Below are 23,103 nucleotides of genomic sequence, written 5' to 3' on the forward strand. Positions count from 1 at the left end.
CGCCACAGCAGGGATTTAATTCCGCGACCTGCGGGTCAGCAGCCGAGTACCTTAGCCACTAGACCACCGTGGCGGGGGAACCACATTAGTCCAGTCTACTAAACTAGACGCACGTGAACATGTATGTATGGAGCGTTTTGCAAACAAAATATTAATCCCTGGTTCGTGCCACTTTTGTCGCGCAAATGAGTGGAATTCTCCACACAAATTGAAGGCCATTCTTGTTATGCCTACAGATCTTTTCACAGGAGACGAAAAAAAAATACTGCTATGTTGGGCTGCGCACGGGAGTACAAAGCCAGACAACGCTGCCTCGGAAGTGTGAATTTTGTGGAGTCGCGCCTACTAAGCGCAGCCTAGAGAGGACTATGGTGGCGCCCTGGGGGCAGCTTGTGAAAAAGGTTTATACAAAAGCAAAATCCGGCAGAAGCAACGCTCAATCAAGAAGTCCAGCTCATATTCCTATACGTGCAACAGGAAGCTTTAAAGAGCATTAGGCCTAACGAGTTGCTACAACTGCATACCAAAGTATGCCCGAAAAGCAGCAACGAGGACACAGTTCTTTGAAATTGCCCTACCCCGCTCACGGCCTGAAGCAGCTCAGCGCAAAGTCCCAGCCCTATGTTGAGCCACAACACGAGAAAGCCTGGAACCCCCTCTTGTAGAGCTAAGGGACAAACCCTATTTTACATCAGTTGAGCGAATAGCAAAAATGTCGGCGCAAGGCGAATTGAAATATTAAATTTGAGTGCAAATCAACATATTTTATGAATAGCTGTCAAATATTCTTCAAATGCTTTTAGGTTAAAGCGCTGGCGGGTGGTATTTCATAGTTGTGTTATCAAGAATAAGGCAATCCAGAGGCAAAATTGTACTTATGTACACAATTTTGTGCAACCAAAGTGTTTCCAACAACTATTTTACAAGTGAAAGGCAACAATGTTATTTACCCAGCCTATCCTCCTCTTAGAACTTTTGTGGAAGTCCAAATTATTTGGCGAACATGGGCATGTTTCCCTTTAAAATCAGAGTTTTTCGTGCCTTATAGACATTAATGTATAAAAACATAAGAAGTTTGGATCCCGAAAGTCATCATCCGACTTTTTTCAGATTTTCCACACAAGAACCTTCCGGCCATGGATTCTGCGACGTTACACCAACAACATCCACAGATTGCATGCATACCACCTCACAGCATACAGAGACATATGCCCGTGGTTAGGAAGCACACCGGTGCTCTACCGCATCACGTGGGAATGTACGGCACACACCGAAAAGCAGAAAGGGGACAACAGCAGAGAGATGTGGGAGGCCATGCTGTCCAGCCCGGCCCTTGAGGACCAGTGGAGGCTGGTCAGGAGGGCTGAAAGGATGGCTAGAGCCAGCGGTGCCTTGGAATAGAGGCCCGACTACGCAGCGTTGCCCCGTTTTAGTGGCAACGGAGTCTGTTTCGCAAATAAAGTTTTGTTATTCTGGCCTAAAACTGCATTATTCAAAGCCCACACTTTGAACACACAGGTTCAATCCAGCGCTTTTGTGAAATGATCCGCTTACAGTCATAACCGAACCTTGAAAATTGCTTTGCCACAATACCAAAGTGTAATGAGGTGAAGTATATAAAAATATGAAGAGGCCATTGTAATGGCATAGTGTATCTCAAATGTCGGAACCAGCATTTTTTTTAAGTTAATACATTTGCAATTAAAACATTTAAGAGGCAGCTTTGTCACCGTGTGAAAGAGCGATGAGCTTAAGCATATAAAATAATCTGAAAGGGCCACTGCCAATCTGACGATTGTATTTGTCTGAGAAGTTCGAGTAATTACAGTGCGAATTGAATCAAATAGCAAACACTATTAGAAAAATATTGGAAAGTTTGCATATTCGCGCACCCCTAATATTCTACATAAAAACTGGCCACCCACAAAGATATCCGACACCCTCAATTCAAGCTTCCCTATGCACTATGGGCTAAGTACCTTGATCTCTAAGACTGCAATTATGCAACTCACCATAGAGATGTGCAACTCGAAAACAAAGGGCTCAACCTGCTAATAAGTATAGAAACCATTGCCTAGCTGTAGTGGTGTAGCCATTATTTTTCCTTTTTTTTGTGGTGTGTGTGTGTGCACGTGCACATTTGCATATGTTCTCAGGAGGACTTTCGGCCCCTGAAATGAGACGCACCTGGCCTCTTGACCTCGTGGTCAACTGAGGGTGCCTGCTTGGGCCTCGGCTCAATGGAAAGTGCGTGTAGCTCTTCTTCGAGCTTTATGCCAGCGGGTGGTGATCTCCGAGGGAGCATAGGGGCTGGCTGTTGCTGTGGCCGGTCTTGCTCTCTTTCGTCTTCGGCCTGGCCAATCTCGGGGGCTGCTTCCTCGGGCTCCTCAATTTCCTTTTCCTCTTCCTCCTTTTCGCCTACCTGCACCTTTTCCTCAGAGCTGCTGCTGCTCCTTGACTTCTGGTTCACCTGCACAAGAGCACAACTCATCAATGACTGATGTGCTGCATTTGACGACGTGGTAGGAAAGACAACATATCAAAACACTCGAGAGGTTCCAAATGCGACAACGAAAGACTAGGTACAATGAGGCTATAGCGAGCAGGCAGTAAGGAAAATCCAAGCACAGACCGACAACTTGAACACTCTTAACCTTAAGGGGACCTGCAACAGTTTTCCAAGTAGCCATGGAATGGATTTACTAGAGGAGCTTATAGCCTCACAAATTCACTGCCACAAATATTTTAGGATCTGTCCAGTATAAGCGGAGTTACAAGGATTTGTCGCACCCTGCAAATTAATTCTCTCTTCTGTCGTCCCGAGGAAAGTGTAGGAAGCTAAGCAGGGAGGAATGGCACGGGGGAAGAAAACACTTCAAGCGTGCCTTGTGACCTTGAGTACCTTATTGTCCCTCAAATGCACGCCCTTCCAGTGTGATCGTACACACACAGGTAAACAAGTCGCAGCCTCCTGTAGCTGTCCCAGTAAAAACCAAGCATGCCATGCTCAAGTCAGCCAATGTCAGACAATTGACCTGTGAATGATTTTTGAGCCTGTAGCATCATCTGTCGAGAGAAAAAGAGCGATTTCTCGCTGACTGAGAACAAATGGTCAGTTCCAGGCCGCGTGCTGCACTATAGTATTTGGCTCGTGTGTTCTTGGGAGTCGTGATTGCCCATCGGCAGCCTTTATTGCAAAAAAAGTATAAATGTACAATTTCGCTATTTCAACAACAGTCCATGACATGTTTTTAACTCTATTTCAAAAAAAAACATCTGATCCTGAAATGAGCAAACACCTTATAATTCAAACATAGCTAGCCATATAACACGCATTTAAAACCAATGGTGACAGCAACCCGCCGCTCAAAAAGCTGCAGCATTGTGTCTATGGGGTGCTTAACACTGGATGTATTGGAAGAACCATTGTAGTCAGTCCTACCGGACTCAGACACACGTTCGAATAATTTGGGAAAGGCTAATTTCAGGATTGAAATAAAAGTTTTGTCTCATGTGTAACAGGCAAGATTTCCTAACAAGGTCAAATAATCTGGGGTGCTATTGCAGAGCAATGCCTTCGATGCCTTTTATGCTTTTCACTCCTGATCAATGGCCCCATTGATAAGCAGACGGTTGGTGAGCAAGAGTGAAAAGCATAACACAAGGGGCGCAGTGGCTACATGATTAAAAGTACATTTACTTTAATTAAAATGAATTGCTAATTCTTCATCACAAAAGCATCATTTCACCAAGCTTCGCACTCTACAAATTTCTTAAGAGTTTCCCTTGACATCTCACATTGTTAAGAAGATTCATTCGTGCACACGCAAGGATGAAGAAACAGCCATTAACCTCATGCTGCATTGTTGGCCCAAGTGACTCTTTCTGCAGCGTCTCATATTTGAGATGAAGCTTCTGCATGTTACGGCTGCAACAAAGAGTTCCAAAACACATCAACAGACACTTCTAGGAATTCACAATCTGCTAACGCTAACAAAAAAAAAGTCATGAAATAAAATCACACATTCCCTTTCTTCCCACAGCATCGAGCGAACTAAATATTTCTGTTTTCGCAAGTGCATGCTCAGGTGGCATCCATCCTGCCTAATATAAAAACACCAGGCCTGTGCAAAAGGTGCAGCACCGTCAGAGCGAAAGCTAGAAGAGCAGCCTTTCAGAGCGCCTTCTAAACACTCATTGGGTAACTGCTGCAAGCACACAAGCTTGATACCTACTACAGCATTAATAATAAAAATTTAGGTTAGTAGGCCGGCATTCCCTATTCTATTTTTTGTCATTCTCAGAAGCGTAGTATCCGCAAAAGATTTGCCAGGAATTTTTTGCCAATTGTTCATGCAGCAGCTGACGACGATGAGGAATTATGCCTGAAGTGGGTGTGCGCCACAGTTAATAGTAGAACGAGAACAAGCTTTTGTAATGGGTTGGAGCATTGGACGGCCCACTCGTTAGGCTACTCGCATTGTGCAACGACTGGTTGTTCTTTCCCTCTTTTAAAACGCTTTTAAGTCGTATTACCGCGATTGCTTTGCCGACGTAAAGACTGCCTAAGGCAAGTTTACCAACAAGTCACTAACACCGGCATAGCTCAGTGGTAGACTACTGGGCTGGCACCCGGCAGACGCGGGTTCGAATCCCACTGTGTCATTGGCACTAGGGTTTCCTTATTTCCTGTGACAAAGGTTATGGACACCGGCGGAGGAGGCGCTGCGAGAGACCCGAGTCAGTGCCAAGAAAAAAAAAGCGACACACTGCTCATGGGAGGGCTCGAACCTCCAACTTTTTGGTTAAAAACATATTTTCAAAGCTATCAGCCCAAAGAAAGAAAGCGCCGCACCACCACCGGGTGGGCTCTAGACAGACAGACAGACACAGCAGCGGGCCATTCACCCCCCGAGACTAATGGGGTAACATTCCTAGCTATAAGGGTTCAACTGTAGTCCCCAAGTTTTACTTCTTACCGACCACTGCCTCCTTTCCTGCTCCCCCCCCCCCTCACACACAACCAGTGTCTGCCGCCATTGTACATTAGCCACGCATCCTGCTCTCTTCCTCACACACAACCAGTGTCTGCCGCCATTTTACATTAGCCACGCATCATTCAGCGATTGCGAAGAGTCTTTCTCCTCTGGTCAGTATCTCCGTCACTAGTGAGTGGGGCCCTCGTTTCACCAGGTGCTGGCAAAGCGTATAGGGAACATGATCGACGCCGAAAATGAGCGTTAGCTAATGTTACTTGTCGATGGCTCTTCGATTTGATCATAAAACGTACGGTATGATACATAGAGTATGTACGATACAATTGAATTACATACTGTCGTTTTCACTGTCCGCACCTCTGGAGATATTTGCGAAGTTTTTACTGGAACATCAGGCGTAGCCAGAAAATTTATTCGGCGCAAATGGGGGGGTGCATTTTTTTATTCTAGTGGGGGCACTTCCTTGAATAGGTATTTTTCACTCTATGCCATTGCGAAATAAAATTTAAGAGTGGAGGTACCGGCCCGATACCCCTGGCAACGCCCCTGCTTTAACGCCACATTCTCCCCGACATGGCACCGTTGCCTGGAGCGATTGGCAAGTGGAACACATTTGTGGGGTTTAACGTCCCAAAACAACCATATAATTATGAGAGACGCCGTAGTGGAGGGCTCCGGAAATTTTGACCACCTGAAGTTCTTTAACGTGCACCGAAATCTGAGCAGCACCTCCATAGGAAATGCAGCCGTTGCAGCCGGAAATCGATCCCACGACCTGCGGGTCAGCAGCCGAGCACCTTAGCTACTTGACCACCGCAGCGGGGCGCAAGCGGAACAAGAGTGCAGGTAGGAGTACGAACAAAGACGACAGCAGGTGCAGTAGCCTTTAAAATATTGTACTAAGCATACAAAGAACCAACATTATCAAAAGAACACTTTTTTTATTTTCAACACAAAACAAAGAGACTTGTTGGAGGACAACAAAAACAAAACCCGCCAAAACGCTCAAGAAAAAAAAAAGGAGGGGGGCTCCAGATGAACGTCTCGGACGGAGAAGTTCTGGAAAAAAAATCCTGAAAGGAAGCAGGAAAACATGAAATTAATGCATAGTCAAACTACCCTCTGGCGAAAACGGCGGTGACAAAAATCTTGCTGGCTAAACGCAGTTGGCGATCGACGAATTGTTAATAACACTAAATGCTCAAAGGAAAACATATAGGTCAATCAGCTCCCATCGCAATTTTTACTTCAGATTTTTTTTCTAAGTGCGTTGACGTCCTGATAATAATTCGGCACACGATGCCGTACTACTGGCGAGGTAAAAGGGATCCGAGAAAAGCCTCGCCTTGGTAGCTATTACTCCATTGCGACGAAGTTTCGTCCCAAGATATAGAAATGCCACTTCAATAATAGGCTGATAGACAAGACGTATGCCTGGGTGGATATAGCCACACTCAATCAACGACCGCGACACTGACGCCTCCATTGGAAATGCAGCCGCCGCCGCCGGGATTCGATCCCGCGACCTGCGGGTCAGCAGCCGAGTACCTTATCCACTAGACCACCGTGGTGGGGTGAAGTCAAAAAAATTCCGCCATATCAGCGAAGTGAATGAGGATGAGTGGGCGAAGCTCCGGAGGTAAACCTGGTAAACCATGAATCCTCTGTACATTTTGCCCACTCGATTTTATTACATCGCTCCCCCTAGCGTACGTCGCCGCACTAAATCGAACGATTGCCTTCAACCAATGACACGCGCCATATGTGACATCATTCCTATTTTATAAGATCTCGCGTCTTTCATCAACTACAAGTACCGCTTTCTAGTTTATAACATCTTGCATCTTTTCATCATCAGCTACAAGTACCACCATCTAGTCAACACTACAAGAACTAAACGAGAGGTGGCTACATACAGGAGACGGTACCGCCATCTAGTGAACACTGCAAGAACTAAAATAGAGGTGGCTAGATACAGGGGACGGTACCGCCATCTAGTGAACACTGCAAGAACTAATCTAGAGGTGGCTACATACAGGCTACAGGGGACGCACAGCCCACGCCCTAAGGAGCTTCGCCCCTAAAATTTCAAAATGTATTTTTCACGCTTTCGCGACATTAGCTTGATGAGGTTTTCCAATCCTTCGTATGCCGGGTCGATGGCGAGACATATTACAATTTTCAATTTTATCGATTAAAAGCTATATTAAACCTAGTAAACACCTTCAGTGTTCATGACGTCGTAGTGCAGAAAAAATAAAGGCAGCGTTTTCATTTCATTCATTTTTTCCCCAACATTTTTTCGCTTAATAAGCATCGTGTTGTGGACAAAAGTGGCGTTTTCGGGATTGGAAAATTGTACTATACTAATACGGGGGAATAGTGGATCAGGGAATAAGCCAGGGTTACTGGGATATCAGTTGAAATAAGAATAAATGAACATAGACCGGGCACGTAAAGTGCGTAGGCAGGATTAACCACTGGTCAATAACTAGATTCTCAGAGAAGGCAAGAGGATGAGGGAAAGACAAAAGTTAGGTGGGCAGATGAGACCAGAAAGATTTGGGATATCAAGTGGGGAGTATCAAGCACAGGACTGAGTTGACCGGCGGAACGTGGGAGAGGCCTTTGTCCTGCAGTGGCCGGCTGATGATGACGATCAATACGGGTAAAAAATCGTAGCGTCCACCAACCTGATCCGGGAACCCGAGGACGACGGTCATACGAAGTACATGGCCGTCTGCAGGTTGTCGAGAACCTTGACGGCCTGCACGTACTGGCTGGTGGTGATCGAGTCGGCCGAGGCGCCGGACGAGTCACTGCTCGAGCTGGAGACGTCAACCTTGCCGATCACGTGGTTCTTGGCGCGGGACGCGGCCAGGTGGGCGTAGTACACCGGAGCCGGGATGCTGACGCTGCGCGAGCAGCGGGCGTACGTGTGGCAGAGGTAGAAGCTGAGCTTCTGCAGGTCGTCCGCCGAGAAGTCGGAGTCGTCCCACACGATGTAGTAGTGGGACGGCTTGCTCGTGCCCTGCGTCGGTGCGTAAAAAAAGGAAATGACAAGATTGCAAAAAGACTCTGGGAAAAGTTGGTCGCGTGTCTGCCTGCTGCGATGCAAAGGTCCTCGTCGAGAGACTACAGTCTTCCGTTTGGAGAGATTGCACGTACGAGATATGGGCGCCACCTGGCAGTTATGTCAAGAAACGGAAGTTTCTGTGAAGCGGTAGAGCACTGGCAGAGCTGTGTTATTTTTTTTAGCAAAGCGTAATGAATAAAGGAAATAAACGAACTGCTTCATAGTTACGTACTGATGTTGCGCCTCAATCGTGTTACACCTCAACGAAACCAAGATGGCTGGGCGTTCAGCAAGTGGGCATGGAAGCATCACAAGAACAACTAATAAAACGGCGGTAATTGGGAGACTAACCGCACAAGGTACGTTGTAGGGCGTGAACCTGGGGTTCTTTAAAGTAAGCTGAATTGCGTGACCTTGGCCGGGAATCGTTTTGCCCATTATCGTATTGGAGCCTTAGAGTTTGCAGCACGACACCTTAGAGGCAGCTTAGCTACGACGGAGGGCCTAATCACGACTGTAGCGACTATTGTATACAGTATATCATTTTCTTACTGCGTGGGACTATGCGCACTGATAATCGCGCTCGTATACCTGTATGCCGAAGTGGCTGCACAAGAAGAAATCGAAGTCCAGCGGGTGAGTGACCACGGAGTCGACGGTGGTGCCAGGCGGGACGTTTTTGCACTTGCCGACACCGTCACGGTCGTTGGCGGGCATGAACCGGGTGTGGTGTCGCTTCTGCACGACGATGAAAGTAAGGGCTGGCTCGTACGTCTCGTTGGGAGACATCTCCTGGCAGGCAAGCCGGATGGCGCTCACCTGAGGTTACGCACAGAGAGGGACGACAGACAGGGCTGTGAATGGCCGACAGAAAGGTGGGAAAATGAGGGTTTGTTTCCCGGGCTAGATGGTTAAAAGACCGAAGTCATTCCGATTACACTGCAGAGCAAAAACAGGCATATCAATTACAAAGATCAGGCCCTGGCATGACGCCAACGACAGCCGTATCGATTACGAAACGAGGGCATGAGGCCAAACAGGCGTGCAAGAAAGCAAATAGAAGCGCGAGCACCGTGCAGGCATAAGTATCATGCAGGTGGCAGCCTTATTACGAGTTACACAGTAAATTATGTAATGGGCCAGCTGCAGCCATGTCGATTACTATGCGAAAAGTACCAACGAGCATTGTTTCAGGCGGCCACAGCCACGCGCGCTCACCTCCCGGTTGCGGACTTCCATGAACTGTCCCTCGCTCACTCCGTCCCGATAGAAGATGATGCGCTCAGGCTTGCGTTTGGTGGCCCGGTAAAAGGCCTTGAGCAGTTCCTTCATCATGTCCTTCAGGTCTCTGATTATCTCCACCCGAGACGTGGCCGTCGAGTCCTCCATCTGGACCCGAATAGAAGAGTGGAACCTGGAAGGGATCGAGTCCAGGCTGCCGACGCAGGCGGCGATGGAGGGGCGGTGCTTGTCCCCGGGCGCCGGGTGAGTGACGTCTGCACCGATAATGATGATGGGCTTCAGGAAGATAGCCGGCTTCTCCTGGGACAGGAGGCTGTTGTTGGTGCCGCCCAGCTTGGCGTTCATCTTCTGGCACAGGTTGGTGACCAGCGCCGGGTTGCACTTCTTGACGACGTTGTTGTCCATGACACACTGGGTGCGCAGGCCGATCTCTGTCTCGGCCACCTGCTTGATCTCGGCGTAGTTCGTGCTCTTGGTCAGGATGATGATGACCATCTCGATGTTGGGGACCTTGCGCTGCTCCTCAAGCAGCGTGGTGCGGATCGGCTTGCGGTTCGTGTCGGACGAGCTGATGTCCACCGGCTGCTCGATGCGCATGCCGAGCTCGTTGCCCGTGCGCACCAGCAACTTGACAAAATTGTCCAGACTGCACAAATAGATGGGGATGTATCCCATGATTGGGCGGTGGCTCAAAGCCTCCTTAGCTAGAGGGCAATTACTTGCCATGATTTCGGCTTCCAGAACAATGAAAAAGTTAGCTAGACTGCACGGATCGATGGGGGATTTATCCCAGGATTGGGCGGCGGGTCACTCCCTCTGGCTAGTGGAAGTTTCCTGCCATAATTTTGGCTACTATAACAATTAGAGAACTAGCCGAAAATGCCACCCTTGCTTGATTCCTCTTAATATGGTTGTCAGACAGCAGTGGTTTCATTTCAAAACAAGATTCGCGAAAGAATATTTCACATGCCCGAGAAGAGCAATACCATCGGTACAGACCCGGGGGAGTGCTGCAACACCTCCCCCGGGTCAACTGGGAGTTTTGAAGCGTGCACCGGCTACGAGTGGCAGCGAGAAATCGGCAGAAGCCGACGACATCGTATCTGGGACTTCCGCCGTCAGCAGCACCAAACACTTTTACCACATATACAGTGTTAGTGCCATTCACCACCATTGCATAGTCATGGACCAGCGGGCCTCCAACATGCTATCCTCCACCGAACTTGCATTGAGGTACTGCCCAGCCCTGCTGCGTAGATAATTCCATTTAAAATGACCTAACCGAGTCTTGCAGACGTCTGTGAGTTGCCGTCCTCGCCAGGACTTGAACTACAGATGTGTGTGAGAATTCGCCTTTATAAAAATGGGCCGAATCTGCATGTTAAACTGCAAATGTCGTCAAAGGACGATAGTCATGCACCTGGTAAGAGTGCACAAAACGTTTATTTGATGTTCTGCGCAAGAAAATCAGTGAATGGTATTCTGGAGGCGCTGCGTTAGAGTGCCTCGAGCGTGTAGCGAAGGCGAACGAGCACATCGAGGCACGTTAGACACGAGGCAGTTATCTTCAAAAACGAAGGCATGCGCGCCCGCGGAGAAATATGCGCGCCAGTCTCGGTGGTGATAAGGTGTATAACGCAAAGCAACGGGTAGGTGCCTCCATCGTGTCGTCGTCGCAAAGCGTTGGAAACACCCTTTTGAGCATCACATTGCACTGTCAGCACAGTGCGATAAACGCTACAGTCTTTAGAGTGACGTGTGTGCCTCTTCTAGTATAAAGGCAGACATACAAAACATTGACAAGTTGTTATGGCGCCTCAGATATGCGCAATAATTACTTATTATATGACAATCGCATAACTATGAACGCTAAAGCTTGAGCAATATTTGTGGACACTGCGGATGTGGTTGGCCGTTTGGTGCCGTTTGAGGTATCTGTAAGGGCGCACAAACAGACAATTGTACAGACAGACAGACATTAAAATTTTTCCGTCGGAGGTCCCCAAGAAAGACTATCGTCTTTTAAAAAATGGAACCTTCGATGAGCTAATGTCATCATGACTGGGCAGGTTGAGGGAAGTATGCGGCAGATTTTGAACCACTTTCGTATGCTTGCATTTGCCCGTGAGCTCTTAAGGTAAAGGAAAACTACAAAGAAACCTGCCTGTCCCGCTGAGCAAAGCGGCTCAGGTTGAGCAGCGTCCAGCGCGTCAGTGAGGCCGCCTTGAAGAAGTGTTTGCCGCGCAGCTCCCATGTGCCCTCACGAGGCTTGGTCACAGCGTTGTTCTCGAATACCAGGGAAGGCGGCTCGAGCACCCGCCCTTTCAGCTGAGTCGGCTCGGTGCTGATCTTAATGTTGAACTCGCGCAGGCACTGGTCGTTACTGCCGATCAGGTCCCGGACGGACTGCCGAATCTCGTTGAAGCGCTTGTCCGGAGGCTGAGCGGTTCGCTTGATCATCTCCGAGGTCTGGTTCTCGTTCAATTTCTTACGGCAGTGCTGGCCTTCGACGATTTCGCACACCTCGAGGGGCAGGTAGACGGGGTGCGCGAGGTTTCCGACCTGAATGCAGGGCAGGTTCGGATAAACTAGGCGGCCATAGCGGTTCTGGAAATAGTCGGCCACCGAGCAACGGGAGCCGTCCTCCATGTCAAATAACAGCCTCTTGGCGGGCTCCTTGGTGACCCGGACTACCTTGTACTTCCGAGGGTAGGGCAGGTGGGTCACCTAATGAGTAGTAATTGAGTACAAGAAACGCAAAAGGGGACCACACCATGTCGCCATGCTGGTTATTTTTGTTTATGGGCTTGAAAACAATCATGCCAAAATCACGCTTTCAAAGAATTTCAGCAGAGTCGCTGACGACGTCACGAATGTTGGTCAAATAGCTGGAATATAGTGGCGTCAAGTTGCCATTACATAGCTAGACCTTGCTCTACAGCTTTTTCACCGACATCTGCCTACAACAAAATCTTAAGTCTTTTTTTAAACTCCTTAACAACTGTAGATTCTGCATACTGCCACTGGAAAAAGCAAAGCTCGTAGGTACCATTTCTACATATTGTAAAAGCTTATTCGTAGGATATCCCAGCTCCTCTGAGGCTTTGGATATCCATCTATACCCATTCATCGATAACCATTCGTCATTATGCTTCTGTTATTTACACATCTACTCGATATCTACCTCGAAAAGGGGAGAAAACACGAGAGTGGGGTCAAAATCTTCTTGACCACCCACAAGCTCCATTAATACAGCGGTGTACTCACCTTGATACGCAGACCCTTGAGTTCCTTGTTGAGCCGAACATTCTGAAAGTCCCGGAGGTCGTGGAAGTCGGCCGCGGTCATCTCGCGGCGTCCGTCGCTCAAGATCTTGCACATGAACGATATGACCGGCTGCGGCTCGTAGAACGCGGTGGCCGACATGTCCACGTTCAGCATGGGCTTCCACTGAGCCGGGCGCACGCTGGTGTAGTAGCCGAACCACACTTCGCGACCGCCCCCCAGAGAGTGCGCCTGGTTCGGAAGCGGCGGCTTGAAGAAGGACCGGCCGACGGGAGTCAATCTGATGGAAGGGCCGTGACGCAGGACAATGTCCACGGCTTGCAGGACCTCCTGCGGGACGGTGTTGACCTTGTTCTCGAAGACTGCGTGCAGGGCGTCCAGGTTCACGGTGGCCACGTACTGGATCTTGACGACAAACTTCTGCACCCTCTGGTCTTCCTCGAACTCTACCGCGAAGGTCCGCTCGCGGAACTTGAGCTCCCGACGCGTGTACAGGTTCTTTCGTCCGTCAAATGCCGGCACGCAGTTGCTCAAGTCTAGGCGGTACTTCTTGACTAGCTGTTCGATGACAAGTCTATTGATCTTTGTGCTAATGCAGCGGTACTTGCGCTTCTCGGGTATCTTCGCTTCTTTGTTGTTCTCGGAGAAGATCTCCACGTCATAGTGATACACGTTGCCCGCCGGAATCTCGACGGAAAAGTGGTTGGCCATGAGCTGGATGGGGCGGCCGAGCTTTCCCTGGGCGGGTCGACGCGGGAAGTGGGACGGTAGTGTCTTCTGGATCTCCTGCGGGATCGTCAGACGACAGGAGCGACGGAAGTTTGTAGTGACCGGCATGCATACGATTACTTTTCAAATAAGCGAGCAGTGCACGTGGTCGCCGACAGGATATTCTCGGGGGGGGGGGTGCAATCCAGTCAGCATATCAGATGGTGGAGGGGATCTTGCGTGAGGGCAAGTGTTGGGTGAGGCTTGTGGGGGTGCGGACATCCCCCCCCTGTAAAGTTTTCTGCACCGCGTGGCGCACGTGTCTCGCCCCAAGGCTTTATTTCGGTGGTGACCACCGCCGGGCGATAGATGGCGTTGTGTTCGCTTTGAGTACTAGAGTTCCTCGATGCGCGCGCCCCCGCTTAGAGTGGTGTCAGCTTTTGCAAGGGCAGATGCCGCCGCCTCGGCTTCGGCGCCAGCGCGACCGCCATTTTGGCGCCTCCGGCCGGTAGTTCGTGCTTGGCGTGTGAGGTGTTGTTGGGCAGTGTTCATTCCCTTACAGTTTTATGCACCCATCTCCGCATCACCATGCCCGGCTGCTGCGTGCCGCAGTGCTCGAATCACTCGAGAAACGGATGGAAGTTGTACCGGTTTCCAAGAGACCCAAAAAGAAGGCTTCTTTGGACCGTTAAAATCAAACGAGACAAGTGGCAACCGACTAATACGTCGCACGTATGCAGCGTAAGTAAACATTTTTTTTAGTGCGTCGTATTCTGACTGGTCAGCATTATTTAGGGTGCCGTTGTTTTTTATTTAGGTGCGCAATGTAAACGCAGGACAGCCAAACGTCGTGCAGGGTACTATGCGGCGTGCTCGTGTTAAAAGATCACGCTTTAAGAAAATGCGTCAAGTACGGGGGCTTCGGAAGCCCCCGTGTCGATAACATTTCATGCTGGTTCAAGGGCCTCGAGTGTGCTACTACATTCATAGGAATTGCGACTAGTTTCAGTGCCCTTGCACGGGAAAGTGTTGCCTTGGCAGCAGCGTTGTGAAATCCTTCCCACCCCCTACCCGAGGCTGTTAATTTCGTGCACTGCGCTTCGCAGCTATTTTGCTCGCGAGACCGGCTGCCGCTGTCGTGACCGTCCGCCTCGCAGCCCGAAGACAGACTTCGTGAAATTGCCGTACTCGCTCGCCAACTCGCCCCGACAGCGTACGCGTCGACCGGGTGCTGGCGGAGTTGAGCTGAACGAAAAGTAGGCAAGAGATGGGGACGCAGGAGGTGTAGTTAAACAGATGAGAATTTAGAAAGTGGAGGAGGGAGAAAATTATATGCAAGGGCAGAAAACGGGGAGTGAGTTCAGGCCGCGTGCCGGCGAGCGAGTACGGAAATCTGACGGCGCCTGACTGCTGCCGAACTTCAAGAGTACGGCACGTAGAGTTCACGTAATTCACATAAGAGGAAATTGGACGTGAAATGCGCGCATATGGCCTCGCAGGGAATTAACATAGGCTCGGGTAAGTGGTAGGGGTATTTCACAACGCTTACGAGGCGTGCCCATGTTTATTCGTGCACATTCACCTTCGGCAGGTTCCAGTCGGGAGTTGCAATGGACATGCAAGCAAAACATGTGCCGGCGTCAACCTCTCATGAGAAATGGACACGCCAAGATAAGCTGTATGCTTAAAAGGTTTCGGCTCACGTGGGCACGCTTTTGACTCTTGCATTTTTTATTTTTAAACATTTCATTTCGTACTGCATTTGGTTTGTCTTGTATCTGACTTTGATTTTCACTAGTGGGACAACGCAGCATTAAGGCGCACAAATAAATGGCCTGTTCACTGAAATCGTGGGTGTCGTTTCATAAAGGTACACTGGTAAAGCATGTTACTCTCAGGTATGCTGCCTGCACAGTGCATGAAATGGTGAGGCAGGGGAAGGTGGTACCGAATGTCAGATAATGTGTGTGTGTGTGCGTGTGCGTGTGTGTGTGTGTGTTATATATACACACACACGCAAGTATATAAAGTACAGCGATTCCTGCCTTTGCTATTCGGCTGATTCACAAAGACCCAAATATTGCATTCCTTTCAGCAAGCGTAGTAATAAAAGTTCATGCGCCCCTCCGTCTTAACGACGACAACGGTTTAACGCGAATCTTTCTGGTGTGGGAGTTCGTGGCTCATTTCATTCAGTCTATGTCAGCCCCTGGCGCATTGTACAAGCACAGGCCACCAGTTTGTATGACGTGCGTTGTTCCATTTAACAATTAGGCAACAACAGCACTAAGAGGTGTCCAAGTTGCACCAAAAAAAAAAGCTCGCCAACGAGTACTTCTTTCCTACCATACGCGAGCACCGCAAGCGGTAATGCGCTTCGCATGCTGCCCCACTACGGCAGGAGCCGTAATGGCGGCCGTCGTAGCAGACGACGCGGCTGTCCTCACCCTCAGCGGAGCGCGCGGGCCTCAAGGCACCCTATTTGAGTACCACTGTTGGTAGAGTGGTAGCGCCGGCGGTGGCCCCTGGCGGAAGGCAGGCCTTGGTGGTGGGCGAGAGTTGAGCGAGCCTCTTCTGCGCGTGGCGGCTGCCGCGAACGGTTGTCTGTAGCGTGGGTCCCGGGCGCTCGGCAACGCGGGCTTCGCGCCGGGGTCCCACGTGGAAAGTCAGGCGTTGGCGACGCCACCTTGGGTATGTGTTAGTGTGTGTTTAGTGTGTCACTGCGTTATGTTGTTTGTATGGTAGCGTGTTAATAAAAATTGATGTATATTCGGCGGACGATATCGTCGTCTAAATTAGTTAATAAATGTATGCATGTTGGGTGCTGTACTGACCGCGTCTGCGGTGTCCGTTCACTCCAAGAGCGTGGCGTGGCGATGCGCTCGTTCACCTCGCGGAGACCCCACACTGGCTGCCCAACGTGGAGCTTTTGGAGTATCAGATGACAGTTTTTGCGGTTCGATACAAGGATTTTGTTAGAGCCGGAGTAGAGTAGGCTTGGGGGGGCTTTTTTGCTAGCGTCGGTGGTGTGCTTTGTTGAGAAGCGAGGAGATTGGTTTTGTAACGTGTTTGAATTTGTCGGCAGGTTGACTTTCTATTTATTTTTTTTGCTCGCAAGTGTTGATATATTGTGTTGTTGTTAGTTTTCAAAAACGTTGTTGAACTAGGACGGGAGCCATGCGGTCCGCATCCCGGGGTGAGCAAGGACTAGAGCACGTGGTTTGTAGGCCAGGCCCGAAGCGAGTGAGTACGGAAGCCTCGTGGGTGGTCCGATTTTCTGTAAATAGCTTCTTCTATATCTTTGGGCTCAGGGAGCCGGGCGTCGTTGCTGTCTGGTATTGCGGCTCGACGCCGAGGCGTCGTGACACCGCCCGGGGCGGTGGACGCCGATCGCTCGGTAAGCTGCTGTGTGCGGCGAGCGATAGGGCAACTTCACAGAGTGGACGTCTGCTCGCGGCTGCCTCTTCTGCGCCTAGGCTGGGTGCTGGGTGGATGCCGGTTGTTGCCGAGTGACTCATTAGGCCTAATGCTCTGCGCAGCCGCCTGTCGCACGTGGCACAACTAGGTGAATCGTGGCGTTGAGGTGTTGCACTCTGCTTCCCTCACTTTTTTCTTGTGAGCACGAGTTAGGAAAAGTGATTTTTGTTTTATTTTGATGGGCGTCTCGGCCGCCACCGATGTATTAGCTAGCAGTACTGACCAACGTACCACGTGGACGAAAAGCTCGAAGCTCCCTTCCCGCGGACCTGCTCGATTGTTTTCTTTCAATTTCGTTGTTGTTGTTATTGATGTATTCAGCGGGGAGGGATGTCATCCACGGCCGGCTGTCCTGCACAATGTCAGCGTCGCTGGCCAGGAATGCGGTCCTGAGGTCGGGCGATGGAGATGCCTGGGACCTGCGCAACTGCCTGCAGTCCGGCGCCCGGGCGAGTGCTGGTCGCAATTGAAAGACGTGTTGGCGCTAGCGACGGATCGTCGCGCCGACGGCAACGTTGCTGTTGCGGGGCTGGTACTGTGGTCAAACCTAGCCGGACAGTGCAGCAGTGTCGACCAGTGGTGGTGTCGTGGTGCAAGGACATTATGGTCGTGCGATATCATTTTTTTGTTAAAGCTTGTGTAGCTAATTTTTGATTTCGGGATATGGTTTGATTTAAGGTTGGGGGAATGTGGGCATGCTGACACCCCCCCCCCTGTAAAGTTCTCTGCGCCGCGTGGTGCACATGTCTCGCCCCAAGGCTTTATTTCGGTGGTGACCACCGCCGGGCGATAGATGACGTTGTTTCGCTTTGAGTACCGCTGTTGGTAGAGTGGTAGCGCCGGCGGTGGCCCCTGGCGGAAGGCGGGCCTTCGTGGTGGGCGAGAGTTGAGCGAGCCTCTTCTGCGCGTGGCGGCTGCCGCCAACGGTTGTCTGTAGCGTGGGTCCCCGGTGCTCGGCACCACGGGCTTCGCGCCGGGGTCCCACGTGGAAAGTCAGGCGTTGGCGACGCCGCCTTGGGTATGCGTTAGTGTGTGTTTATCATGTTATTGTGTGTTTAGTGTGTCACTGCGTTATGTTGTTTGTATGGTAGCGTGTTAATCAATATCGTCGTCTAAATTAGGTAATAAATGTGTGCATGTTGGGTGTTTTGAACCGACCGCGTCTGCGGCGTCCGTTCACTCCAAGAGCGTGCCATGGCGATGCGCTCGTTCGCCTCGCGGAGACCCCACAGGCTTGAGGGGGGACAAGTTTCCCTTTTTCACCAACCCTGTCCTGCCAACGCGCATGGCACTACATTATAAACAGGGCGTGGGCGTAACATAACTTACTTGCCCCCCGCTATCCCTTCATGCTTAGGTTCCTACCGGCAACATTTTGCTTCCGGAACGATAATCGGGACTAATTGCCGTTGATCGCGCAGCCGGTGTAGGCCTCCATTTTCTTCATAACTTGGAAGATTTACACTGTATGTTTAAGTGCATTTGCCAGGCATCTTTCAGCGGACGCAACACACCTTTCACCTCCAGTCCGAACCGCCATCGTTATTGAGCGGTGCACTCCTAAACCAGGTGCTACCAAAGCGTTAGGACGAACAAGACTGCCGAAAACGAGCGTTAGCCAGCGACGTTCATCGATAGCTTTCATCGATGGTTTTCAGTACTTATACCCGAAGAAGGAAAATCTAGTGACCTTAGTCGGGACGAGTGTAGAGAAAGCAATGGCAGCACACAACAAATCTCGGTAACACACTTAAAAGACAGTTTTTGTAGCGATATATTCGCCAGGCAGTGAACTCCCTTAAAGGGGTCCCGCAACACCTTTTCAAGAAGCCATAAAACGGACTCTTTAAAGGATCTTATTGCCTCACGAGTTCACCACCGTACAAATTTTCAGAATTCTGACAGTTCGAGCGGACATTTATTGCGCGGCGCGATCAGCAATTTCTCATCTCTCGTCCCGATAAAAGCGCTCACAAGTTCCCTGCAGAAAGTCAACGCTATGTGCGATTTTCGAGCGCAGATTCTTGCGAATCCAAAAGGAGCGCCCACGTTCTGAACCCGTTGTGTGTCCTCACGAACTTTAGAAGTGGTCATGTCAGAAGAATTTTACTTGAAGGCTTTCTTGCGTTTTGGAACTGCGAGCTGCCTAGTGATTTTGGCCCATTTTAATGTGACTCTATGATACCGGAAAAATAATTCTCCCTTCCGGGTATGGTAAGCTGCAAATGGCGGAAGAAATGATGCAATTGTGCCTCGTACGGATGAAGTTTTCATCTCTAAGTTACAAAGGCTCCACGGCACCACCGAATAACCATCATTGAGTGCGAAAAACATGGCTTTACTGCCATATAAATCTCGGGGTGCATACAATACGCATTTGTTAGCTTTTCCTAATCCTCGATAGTCCGCACTATCTTAAAGATGTCCGATTGAGGACACGTTATTTGGTTTCACGCTACGAGAAAAAAAAGTTTTTGGTTAGTTTCAATACTTAGGCATTAGGGCAATTCTTACTTTCTTTCCCATCCCATTAAATTTTGGTGCACAAAATAAGATCGCAGTTGAGAGCTTTAGAATACCGTACGCAAAGCTTGCGGGCGTAGTTTTAGCCTTTGTCACAGAACGGGAGCCTACACGAGGTGATCGTAAGCGACGCAGCGCAAGCGCAATACATTGCGTTGTTCTTAGAACTATCTAATAAGATTAGAGTTCCTTTGCTACAGTACTATTACGAAACTATTCTTACCTGTAGACGGAGCTCGTGTGGTTAATCTATTCTCATCTGTAGCTTGCGACGCGAATGCAAAGCTTTGCGTAGCGCTGTTCTACAACTCTCAATGCACTTGCAGTTTCACCAGCGGCAGACTTCTTTCTGGGCGTAACTATTACGAAACTATGCTCACTTGTAGGCGGAGCTCGTCGCTGGACCTCTGCCTGGGTCCGCAAATGCCGTTTGGGAGCATGTCACCGGGCACCTGGGGCAGTGGCGGGGAGTCATGTATTGACCCCTCCTCAGTGGGAGGCACGCAGCAGGGCCCGTTGGCTGTGGCGCCAACGACAACGCCGTGGGTCACGCCGTTCATGGCCAGTGTAGGCTGCACAATATCAGCAGCCGTGGCGTTAGGCTGGAGCTGCGCTGAAAACGGCGGCACTGCCGCCGCGATGCCGACCTTCTTCGAGATGACTTGTGCGAACGATGGCTGAGTGGGGGCGCCGTTAGCGTAGTGGACCTGTCCGTTGGCGTGGGGGACCCGTCCGTTGGCGTTGGGGACCCGTCCGTTGGCGTTGGGGACCCGTCCGTTGGCGTGGGGGACCTGTCCGATGGCGTGGGAAACCTGTCCGTTGGCGTGGGGGATCTGGCCATTGGCGTGGTGGACCTGGCCATTGGCGTGGTGGACCTGGCCGTTGCCTTGGGGGACCTGGCCGTTGGTGGCTCCTTGCACCGAGACGACCGCCGGTCGCCCCATGGTGCGAAGCTCGGAGGCGGTGCACTCCGCAGCCACTGCAAGAAACACCAATTGTTTTTCCACCTATGAAGTCATCGCACTTAAAGGCAAAAAAAAAAGTTGGACACTGAAATCTTATAAGAATACGTGCAAACTTTCACAAGCGCGGCTGTGAACTGCGAGTTGTGTGTTTCTTAGCTTTAATCTACGTCATAACGATTCCGCGTGGCGTGTGAGTGGCCAAACTTTTAAAAATAAGGTTGGCACCTACGTCCACTGCAGCCCTACGGCCTCTTTCCCAGTAATTAGCGGAGAGTACGGGAGGGGGGGCTTGGAGGTCGGGCATCCACCGGGCTGCATCATGAAAAGCAAAGCCCCATCCCCGCCACCCCCTCGCATGCGCCCGGGGTATATTTTCAGACTTTGGCTTAGGCTTTCATCCTACGCAACCGCACTGTTGGCCACCCTGTCGTGAAGGTATTCTAGAGGGAACTTTTTATGCCCGTTCCTTTTCCTTTCATGATACTAAAATTGGAATTGTAGAGTAGCAATAAAAAGGTAGCCTGGCGCAGTGGTCCCTTTGAGGATGAAGTCGCAGGATGACGAAAATTGGGGCATTTGATCGGATGTTGTGCAAAAGAGGTACGGGATTTATACGTAGGCATCAAAAAATGATTTTTTTATTTAACGGATATCTATCATCGGTTTGATACTTTGAATAGGTCTTTCTCCCTTTCCCGCTTTATCTATCTATCTATGTATCTATCTACCTATCTATCTATGGAAATACGCCCCGTTCCCACCGGGAATATGAAAACTCTCCGTTTATGCTCCCAATGCTCCTCGATTACACGCGATGGTGAGCAGGTTAATCCCGGCTGCGGCAAGAATGTACACGAAAGCTTCTCATCCGTTCCTCTGGCTTAGTGTCTAACGACCCCCGCGCATGTTTACTTTTCGGGATTCCCAGAGGGCCCGAGCTATTTTTTTATCTATTTGTGCTGTGGTGTCACTAGCACTTGTTTGTGTTCCTCCAGCAGCTACACCACATCGTAATACCGCCATCCCCACTGCTTCGCAATGGGATGGCAGCTCGGCCTTTCCTCCACAACCATCTATTACTTATACCGGCGTCACTGGTCACGATCGAGACTAATTTCACTATCGCGATCGGCTGTGTTACGCAAGCTGCAGACAGGAGCCAGTTAGTGTTGGGAAATTTTATCCTGATCGAGTTCTATCACCATCAGCACTGCACAGTCGGCATTATATTAATTTGCGGGCTCTGGAAGTAAAAAGACACCATAATTACGTTAATAACAGACAAAGATAGGTGACAGGGTCGGCTCCAGGATTTCTTGTAGGGTACCCTGGGTCGAGAGGTTTGCTTGCTCTTTGGGGGGGAGGGGCGAGAAGTCGGCAGAACTTTGGGAAGCCCCAGTCCTTCCTCTACCCCCCCCCCCCGTCACCCCCGCTGGCACTGTCTTTGATAGGCAAACGTAACCGACAAATAATCGGTCATCAGTGCGGCCAGTGTCCTCTTCTTTGGGTAGTATAGGTACAAAGGCTTCGGCTGAAGGGAGGGTGGAGAGACAAATCATTGATGGTGAAGAAATCGAAAGAGCAGCCTCCAATTCGCTACCTACGCAAGGGTCAAGAGAAAGGTTGAGGAAATATAGGTGGTGTTCGCGACTCTGCGAGAGTCGTCGTGTCCCGATCAACGAATTCATGCTCCCGAGATTGCTTTAAAGGCCTATCTACACGCTATCCACGCAGCTGCCGCACCGCAAGTGTCGGGGACACCTGCCGCACGCACAAGCGGAGGGCGTCGCCGATACACTGTTCCGCCCACCACTTGGGTGCGTCAGGTGTCCCGCCACGTGCGGGCACAGCTAGGCCGCTCATGCAGCAGCCCAATTTGGATGACCTATATCATCAAAAATGATAATCGGGCAACATCTACAAGAGAGGATCGGAATCGCCTTCATGAAACTCACATCTGCTGTGTGGTGTACGAAAGAACCCGGGCAGTCTCAGTTGTAGTGACTGAGGACTTTAAATGTCCAGGTCAAGTTCACTGAAGCCTATGCATTGGAACATAGGCACGACCTGTGGTGTTCTTGCCATCTACCGCTACAGCAGGGACGACATGTAAATGCAGACGCGACATTGGTGATCTACGGGTTTTCCATACTGGGACTTATAAGTGAGCCGCGATAACTGTAAAATAAGGTATACAAGACTAGCGACGAACTCGGGAGACAGATTTTGGTATAACTGGATCTGGCTAACTAGGCCCCTTCTGGGCAGGGTTCGGCAGTTCGAGCCACTCACTCAGACTCGCACCCCGGAGGATATCGCCCAATGGGAGACCACCCCGGAAATGGGGTCGTCCTTATGGAACACGCTACGGCCAACGGGGAAGCGCCTCTATTGTCGAGTGGCACCCGAGGGTCAAGCACCGGGCGCCCGATAACGCAACGTGCGGCGCGGAAAACCGCATTACGATCGAGGATACGCCTTCACGGTCCAAGTTGCCTTCGTGCTGTCCATCGATTTTAAGCAAACATAGGCGAAAACGCCACACGCAGAATGGTAGCCTTCTGTCGATCCCCGGCAAGCTGGGAAGCCTCCACCACTCCCGGCCGATCAAAGCGAGTGACTCAGTCCCTGTCCTAACCACGCCCTTCCAGAACCTATCGCGAGTCTTTCTAGCGACGATACACGACCGTCGCGTTTTCCCTCAACTCGATGATGCACATATTTCCAATGCCCTCACTCGCACACAAACGTACGACGCTCGGGAGCGTTGTGCAGACGTCATGGCGAGGGCGAAAAATTCACGTGAGCGTGATAATCTAAGCCGCCTTTT

At 50.3% G+C, this 23,103-nt stretch overlaps 2 protein-coding genes across 8 annotated transcripts in view; both read right to left on the bottom strand.

Annotated features, from left to right (window-relative positions):
• Window positions 1-2,327, bottom strand: part of LOC142777422 (uncharacterized) — a 139,481-nt gene extending 137,154 nt beyond the window's left edge. For 2 of the 3 annotated variants that reach the window (XM_075881790.1, XM_075881788.1), the window contains exon 1: window positions 2,188-2,323. The gene's annotated coding sequence lies outside the window, so the exon portion shown is untranslated. Of the gene's footprint in view, window positions 1-2,187 lie in introns of all 3 variants that reach the window. The other variant, XM_075881789.1, reaches the window with a different exon arrangement.
• An 8-nt stretch (window positions 2,328-2,335) lies between these two features.
• Window positions 2,336-23,103, bottom strand: part of LOC142761674 (protein argonaute-4-like) — a 49,101-nt gene continuing 28,333 nt past the window's right edge. For 3 of the 5 annotated variants that reach the window (XM_075881786.1, XM_075881785.1, XM_075881783.1), the window contains exons 2-8: window positions 19,689-20,287; window positions 12,583-13,386; window positions 11,480-12,042; window positions 9,292-9,961; window positions 8,665-8,892; window positions 7,691-8,028; window positions 2,336-2,470 (exon numbers count right to left, since the gene is read on the bottom strand). In XM_075881786.1, coding sequence (XP_075737901.1) covers window positions 7,717-8,028; window positions 8,665-8,892; window positions 9,292-9,961; window positions 11,480-12,042; window positions 12,583-13,386; window positions 19,689-20,287 — 3,176 coding nt within the window. In that variant the 3' untranslated portion in view covers window positions 2,336-2,470; window positions 7,691-7,716. Of the gene's footprint in view, window positions 2,471-3,858; window positions 6,071-7,690; window positions 8,029-8,664; window positions 8,893-9,291; window positions 9,962-11,479; window positions 12,043-12,582; window positions 13,387-19,688; window positions 20,288-23,103 lie in introns of those variants that run through there. The other 2 variants (XM_075881787.1, XM_075881784.1) reach the window with 2 other exon arrangements.

Source organism: Rhipicephalus microplus, chromosome X, assembly GCF_043290135.1.
Source record: "Rhipicephalus microplus isolate Deutch F79 chromosome X, USDA_Rmic, whole genome shotgun sequence".
NCBI lineage: Eukaryota > Metazoa > Arthropoda > Arachnida > Ixodida > Ixodidae > Rhipicephalus > Rhipicephalus microplus.